Genomic DNA, 8,349 nt, shown 5'->3' on the forward strand with positions numbered 1-8,349 from the left:
ATTAGAAAAAGAACCACCATTATTAGGATTAAATCCAGAGGCATCAGCTACAAGAACAGTAAGCACAGAATTGCCAACATTATGTTCAATAGGGGTTGGCTCAAAAAACCGAAAATCGAAAAAAACTGAACCAAACACCGAACTGAGACTGAAAAATTGAACTGAACGAAAAAAACTGAACCGAATTGAAAAAATCGAATTGAACCGAATTCTTTTGGTTCGATTTCGGTTTCAGTGGTCTAGAAACTGAACCAAACCGAATTAATTAAATATTTTTATTTAATTATTTGTTTTTGGTATTATTTTCTAAACCTAATTTGTAAGTGATGCGATAATTATACGCACACAAATTAAACCCTCTTTTTGTCAATTGTAGTATAAGTATAAGTAGGGATCGTTCTGGACCGGGGATTAGGAGGGATTGTTAATCACTTGGATTTGACTCAAAAATGTAAAATAAAGTTTAAAACACTAACTTAGACTCAAAGAATGCGAAACTAAATGCTTAAAACACTAAAACAAACCAAAAGACTCAAACATCACCCAAAACACTCAAAACTGCCTTAAAAACACTTTCTGGGCAGTTTTGAGCACTTTGGTGAATTTGGACGAATTTGTGCAACAAATTGAATCAAAACACTTATAAACACAAACTAAGACTCAAAAACATAAAAACAAGGTTAAAAACGTTCACAAAGACTCAAAGGACTCAAAATTAGTTCAAAAGACTCAAAACTGCCTAAAAACACTAACTAGGCAGTTTCTGACCTTAAACCTAATTTTGGACGAATTTAAGATTATGGCTTGATTCAAAACATTTTAAAACATAAACTAAACTGATTCTAAGCACTAAAGAACAAGAAAGTAAAGGGGGGTTTTGATTTGACGATAATTGAAATAACAAAACAAATTAATAAACTAGGCAGAATTGTAAAACGAATTTGATGAAATGGAATGAATGGATGCTAGCCAAGGGGTTCATCTCCATACATGTTACACTTGCATAATAAAAAGATTTCCAATTGCATTTCAATAAATTATGAAACTCATCACCCCGGGTTAATTAGGTCCGCTTAAATTAACCTTCAAATCTTCCTAACGTTATTGAATTGGATGATTGCATACGACAACCCAAAACATTCCCCACAAGTCCCCTACATGATTGCATAATAGAGATACAAGCAAGAATCATTACGCTCTATGAAAATTATAAGTGTTGACGAGACATTCGTTACTATGATTGCATGAAACTTATGCCAAGAATTCGTTTAACGCGATTGTTTATAAGCAACCTCCACTACTTGTGAATATAAGTTCGTAACTATTAGGTGAAACTCACTTATATTCTAGCGTCGTATTCATGCATGAAAATTAAGTGTGCACTCTCAATAAACATACATAAATAAGTTATCAATCAAACGGTTAAACGAATTGAATCCACAACTTATGAAACGCAATTAGAAGTAATCAAATCAAAATGCAAGCATAAACATATATTTCGAATCCCCCCTAGCCAAGGGGGGGTTTAGTTCCTCATGATACAAAACAAAGAGAATCAAAGAAACACCTAAACATTCCAACAACTCAAACTTGAATTGTATGAACGTTTAGGCCCTCTTCTCTTCCATTCCTCATTCGTACAAAACAAAGAGTATTGAAATTAAACATTGAAATCAAAGAAACACCTAAACATTCCAACAACTCAAACTTGAATTGTATGAACGTTTAGGCCCTCTTATCTTCCTCTTCGTTGTAGCACAAGGTCTAAGGATAGTTTGATGGTGTGAATGGTTTGGGGAGTGGTGAAAATGGAAGGAGGAGGCCACGGCAATGGGATGATTTCTGGTGTGGTGTTTGGATTATTAGTAAGAGAGCAAGGCACAAGGGAATGGTTGGTGTTTGTGACTGAAATGTGTATGGAAGAATGAATGTGAATTTAGGTGTAATGGATGCTTATTTATAGGCGAAATGGGGGGAACATGACAGCTAGGAGGGAATGTGGCTGCATGTTTGAATGATTAAAGGATGCATGTGGGTTGGAAATGCATGTGCAATGGCTGGAAATGCAATGAGTAATGCACGGCAAGGATGGGCTGTTTTGTGTTGTTGGTGTGTGAATGGGAATATAATCTGAAATGGGAGAGCATGTGGGTGGAAATGCATGTGATTAAAGGGAGTGCATGTTTGAATGATTAAAGGGACATGTGGGGGTGGAAATGATGAATGAAATGCATGTGAATGACAGCTAGATATGTTGATGAATGCATGTGACTTGTTTGTGGTGAGTGGAGAAAGGAATAATCTGGAAATGCAAGGTGAATGGTTAAATGGCTGAATTGGATTAAAGAATGGGAGTGATGGGTTTGTTGATGATTGTGTTGGTGATGAATGCATGTGGAATTGCAAGGAGGAAGGTATGGTTATGGTTATGATAAGTGATAAGTGAATGTTGATGATAAGTGATAAGTGAATGGTTTGATAAGTGATAAGTGAATGGTTATGATAAGTAATAATATGTGGGAGTGTGGCTGAAATGAAGGAGTGGAATGTTGGAATGTTATGCACGGCTAAGGATATAGGAAAGGTTTAAATGTCCTAAAACTAAAGGGAACAAGGTTCCAACACTTTGGTCTTCAATTAGGTCTTCAATTTCGTCCAACACTTTGGCTCCAAGCATAAGCTATCCATCCTTAGCCCAAAAGTGCTCCAAAAGTCTCCAAAATGCATCTTTTTGCTCCTTTAGCCCTTTGGACCTACAAACACACGAAAATAGCTTAAAGTACTAAAATAACTAAAGAAACATAACGTAAATGCACGAGAACAAGCCATTTAAGTCGCATGAATATGCTCCTATCAGTAAGCCCATTTAGTTTTAGTTTCCAAGATTTCCAGTCCCTTTAGAAAGGAATTGTTAGTTTTAGTTTCTACGTTAGGACCTATGCTGATGCTAATGAGTTCAAACTCATTAGACTCTACCACGAAATCATAGTAGTAAGGCAACAGGTTACAAAATCAGGTTATGTTTAATATAGTGGATGGGCCATTACTATTATTGTCCGTAGTTAGGCATCAGTGAGGGTCTGGCTTCCTTTGTAGAGTTTGAATTCGATAGATAAAGATCATCATGATCCTAGTTTCATGATAGTTTGTTATCAATTTTCATGGAAAAAACCGAACCGAAAAAAAACCAAAGAAAAATCGAACCGAACAGTAACTTCGGTTTGGTTTTCGGTTTCGGCCAAAAATCGAACCAAATGAAACCGAACCCACCCCTAGTGTTCAAGCATGACTTCCTTAGCAAGTAATTGAGATCACAGATCCTTTAAAGAAATTACAATTTCACGACTTCTAATAACATACCTAATTGTATTATACTCAATAGGTAGACCATTCAAAGTGAGTATCACAATATCATCATCCTCAAACATTACCCTTGCAACAGACAAGTAATCCCTACCTTATTCGATTTTTTGTAAGTAAACAATGATAAAATCATTACCCTTCTTGATGGTCTGTAGTTCAAGCTTTATTTGGAAAATACTTGTGTGAGTAACTGTTGAAAATTGCTCCTTTAACCTAGTCCATAAATCTTGGGAACTAGTACTTCCAATTGCACATGACAATGTTGCAGGTTACAATGTCATAGTAATCAGCTGCATTAATGCCTTGTCATGCATCTTCCAAGTCGTATATTCATCAGAAGCTGTATGAGTTGAAGAATTGCCATAATCAACCTCTGAATCCCCAAATTGAGTCACAAGAAACTGAGTAGGACAAGGTGTTGACACACCCACAAAACCAGCAATACCGTGCCCCTTAAGCAACAATTGCATCTGAAAATGCCATGGCAAATAATTGGAGTCATCAAGCTTCAAAGTAATAGAGATTGAGACTGATGAATTCAGGGATGTAATTGGGGATTGTAAGATCTGTAATTGTAATGCTGTCACCATTGTAGCAGTTGCAAATCAAGAACTGAGAGAAAATATGTTTGAGTACTGCAATCAAACACCTTGTGTGCAGAGAATTGCACACGTAGAATCATAGAATTGAGAAGAAGACGAAACCCTAAAAGCAGAATTGGGCAACAAAAGATCAAGAAAATATACTGATAGAAGAGATTAGCAAGAGAGCAGAAGCAAATCACCAAGATCGATCATTGTCAAGCTGTTAAGCTTTCTCTGGCGATGATACCTTGTAAACCAACCTACATCAATCTATAAACTCATAGAGAAAGATGATCACAGAGAGAGAATTCTTGAGATTTCTTAGAGAGGAAGAAAAAAATATTTCATTCACTCTAACTAATTTCTTTCTTACAAACCTAGTCTTTTGTACAAGTGTAAATCTTAACAACTATAATAGCTTACAAGATAAGCTATCTTTGTAACTACCTATGTAATCTATTGACAAGTGGCAGTCTCTTAGCCATTAATCCAATACTTCTAACAATTTAAATGTGAATGGAGTGAGTTGACTGGAAAGTAGTATAATGTTTGGTGATGAACTGGCAGGTGTATCGAATTATGGCAAAGTCTACGTCCATCTAATTGTGAAAGCATGAAGTGTGATGGCCTTGTAAAATTAATACATGGAGACGGTGGAGATTATATAATAATTGACAAGAAACATTTTGTTCCATCTAGAAATCTCGCCTGTGATCATCGGTTGTTATACAGCCAGTCATGGACTCATGATGATATTCATTTTTCTATGGCTTTTATTTTACGCAACCATAAATCACGATTTTGACACGATTGTATTGACTACTACTTGCTTTACGTGGTTAGGGCGTAGGGTGTTTGTACGGAAACTAATCCTGTATTTTTTGTATACTTTTTATAATATAATTGTATTATCTTTCTTATAGAGATGAGACATCCATATATTGGATGGTTCTATCTCTATTAAAAAAATAGTAATTGTAACTTACTCATATTAATACTGCTTGTGCGAAAAGAAAAGGGAAACAATATTTCTCTACGTAATTGAAATTCCGTCGCTTGCAAAACAATTCAACATATCTTAATGGTGGTAAACTAAGAAGTACACACAAGGCCCTTGCCAAATTATTACATTACAATTTTATTGGTAGTATAATATTTGAAAGGAATAAAACATCGTTGAAGATGAAATCTAATCTTGTTTTGACTAGTTTTCCAACTCTCGCCATGATATAAGGAGAATATCTTCTCCAATTAGTAGTCACAAGTACACACAAAGCCCTTGCCAAATTTCATCATAGAAGATGAAAAATACCATGCTCACTACGTGTAGTAAGTCATTCACTCTTTTTTGATAAATATCAATTTGACACTTGCAAATGTTTTTTTTTTAATAATTTAATGAGTTATTTTTTGATACGTGTCAACTTCTTAGTTTGCGATTTACAAGTCAAAAGAAAATTTAAAAAGTCAACTAGCATTCTTTGCACGTTTCACTTCTCTAAAGGTAAAACACGAAATACTCTCCTTTGTGAGAGCCCTTCTCTCTGCTTGAGAGTTTTTCTCAGTGTTTGTCTGAGGGCCTTATTTCAGTGCAGATCAGGGGGCGCTGACCCTAGCTTCTGCTGGGGTTGGTTAGCCCATCTGTCCTTCCTTTTTTGGTCCCCTCTTCCTTTCTTCGGCAGAGTTTTCCCCCTGCTTTCTATTTCGTTTTGCCCTTTTCGTCTTCTCCTACTGGCGTCCCTCCTTCTCGGCCATTCACACTCCAATCTGTAGTCACGCTTCTCTGAGATGGTGTGTAGAGCTTCGGTGCATGCACAGGCTCGGGTGTTCCCAACACCACCACCTTCTCGATGTCTGCCTCTGTTGGCAGTGTTGCTTGTGGATCTCCACGGGCTTCTTTCTTCTGGTAGCCAGAATTCCTCTTCTGGTTGCCTGATTTCTATTGTGGTGGCTGCGTACCAGGTGGTGCTCGGGGTTGGATGCTCTGATCGTCGGGTTGGCGTGCGGTTGGAGGCATGGAATTGGGTGAATCTCGAAATACTGTTGCAGAGGCGGCGGCTGTCGAATTCTTGGTTCTTCCGGCGTTCTTGTGGTGTTTCTGTTTTGGGCCCACGTTGTGGGTTGGGCTTAGGTTTTGTTTGCTGAGCTGGTCCTTTTTGTTTGTATATGTACTTTTGTGTTTGGACCCTAGTTTGTTCTGGTTGTAAGTTTGTCTGTTTCTTGTGGTAATATAATTACCTTTTTTCCAAAAAAAAAAAAAAAAAAAAGGTAAAACAGTAAAGTGGGTCAAAAATGCAAGCATAAAATGGGCTTATCAATGATTGAAAAATAATGGGCTTATCTGTTATAAGCCCAGTTTAACATTTTGGGTTTAGTTTTGAACCTCGGGATTGTGGTGCCGAATTTGAAACCTCCGAAACCAAAAACTTGAAAATACCACCAATGTCCCACTCTGACTCCAAAACAAGTAAAATGGATTGGATGGGATTTCTTATCCTTAACGAATACTTCTCTCCCTCTCTACTCCTCTCCCCTACACTATCCACTCTCCCGAACACTCTTCGGAACACCGCCAATGAAACCTCAGTCACTTCTCTAACCACCACCACCAAAACTCCATGGACGCTCTCTTCGTCAACCAGTACTCCATCTCCGGCCTCAGACTCTCCCCAAACCTCACCACCCCCACCTCCTCCTTCCCTCCCCAATCCTTCCACCGCCTTAAACCCACCACCTACACCGCCACCAAGCCTACCACCCTCATAACCGTCTCCGCCATCCAAAACCAACAACAAACCCAATCCATCGAAACCCATAACCCACTTCCGCTCCCGGATGCCAATGAACCGGAAGAAAACGACGAGTCCTACGGAGAGGTAGACAAAATCATCGGAAGTAGAGCGCTGGTGGGCGGCAAGGGGATGCAGTACTTAATTTCCTGGAAAGACGGCCATTCGCCATCGTGGGTCCCGTCGGGTTCCATTGCCAAGGACGTGGTGGCGGAGTACGAGAACCCGTGGTGGACCGCCGCCAAAAATGCTGACGAATCCGCACTGAGTCAGCTCATAAGCGCCGAGAACGACTCGCGCGACGTTGACGCAGTTGATGGGGACGGCCGCACTGCTCTCATATTCGTCTCGGGTCTCGGGTCGGAGCAGTGCGTTCGGGTTCTGGCCGAGGCCGGAGCCGATTTGAACCACCGCGATAACGGCGGGGGACTAACAGCGTTACATATGGCTGCTGGTTATGTCCGTCCTGGTGTCGTCAAATTATTGGTGGAGCTGGGTGCGGATCCCGAAGTGGAGGACGAGAGGGGGCGGAAGCCGTTGGATTTGGCGCGGGAGATACTCAAAACGACGCCGCAGGGGAACCCGATGCACTTCGCGAGGCGGTTGGGGTTGGAGGCCGTGATTAGGGAGCTAGAGAGGGTAATATTCGAGTACGCGGAGGTGCAGGAGTTGCTTGAGAAGCGCGGGAAAGGGGATCGCACGGAGTATTTGGTCCAATGGAAGGACGGCGGAGATAACGAGTGGGTCAACGCAAAGCTGATCGGCGAGGATCTGGTGGCGGACTACGAGGCGGGGCTCGAGTACGCGGTGGCGGAAGGGGTGGTGGGAAAGAGAGTTGGGGATGAAGGGAAGCTGGAGTACTTGGTGAAGTGGACGGATATAGATGAGGCCACGTGGGAGCCGGAGGAGAATGTTGATCCTGATTTGATCAAGGAGTTTGTGGAGGCCCAAAATTCAAGTGGGCCGGGTAATGTGGAGGAGGCCCAATTGAGAAAGTAGGATACACTTTTGTTGTATATCTAATTGAAATGATCATATGGCTTTTGGTGATCAATGTGACCTCAAGGAAAATTCTTTAGTGCAAATTTATGCGTTATGTCACTTTTCTTACACTTCAACTTATGAGTTCGTTTTTCCGTACTATATTTTGGATATGTGAACCGTTGCATCCATAATGTTAGGCGATATTTGATACTTCACGTGTTAATTTTACGAAAAATTGAGTTGCTCAATCTCGAGTTAATCCATATCATGTAACAATGGCGATCATAAAAGATGTTAAGGGCCATGGCATAGCATGCTGATTTTGGCACATACATTTTTCTGGTAGGAAGTTCGCCACATGCATTTGATTTCACATTTATTTTTATTTTTATTAAGAACAGAATTTGGATTCTTTGCCCCTTAAAATTAGGGTTAGTTATATGTAAATAAGATGTTTGTAATTCAGTTAGGTGTAAGTCTATCAAGATGTAGTCTCTTTCATTGATGTAACCTTCTTGAAGATTATGTATTATTTATTGAATGAGGATTCTTGGTGATCTTTTAATCGTGTTCATTTATCATACGCCGTGTGATCATAAATCATTTAAAAATTTTTATTTAAAATTGAA

General features: G+C 39.5%; 1 protein-coding gene across 1 annotated transcript; it reads left to right on the forward strand.

Moving 5' to 3' along the window:
* Positions 1–6,498: 6,498 nt before the first annotated feature.
* On the forward strand, positions 6,499–7,854 carry LOC103942461 (signal recognition particle 43 kDa protein, chloroplastic). The gene has a single exon (XM_009352646.3). The coding sequence runs from the start codon at positions 6,566–6,568 to the stop codon at positions 7,733–7,735; it is 1,170 nt and encodes a 389-aa protein (XP_009350921.2). The 5' UTR covers positions 6,499–6,565; the 3' UTR covers positions 7,736–7,854.
* Positions 7,855–8,349: the final 495 nt, after the last annotated feature.

This window comes from the organism of the source record quoted next, unplaced genomic scaffold (assembly GCF_019419815.1).
Source record: "Pyrus x bretschneideri cultivar Hongxiangsu unplaced genomic scaffold, Pyrus_bretschneideri_v1 Contig10, whole genome shotgun sequence".
In the NCBI taxonomy this organism is placed as follows: domain Eukaryota; kingdom Viridiplantae; phylum Streptophyta; class Magnoliopsida; order Rosales; family Rosaceae; genus Pyrus; species Pyrus x bretschneideri.

What these genes read in the sequence shown, in the direction of transcription:
- LOC103942461 (XM_009352646.3), top strand. Translation starts at nt 6,566, where the DNA reads ATGGACGCTCTCTTCGTCAACCAGTACTCCATCTCCGGCCTCAGACTC.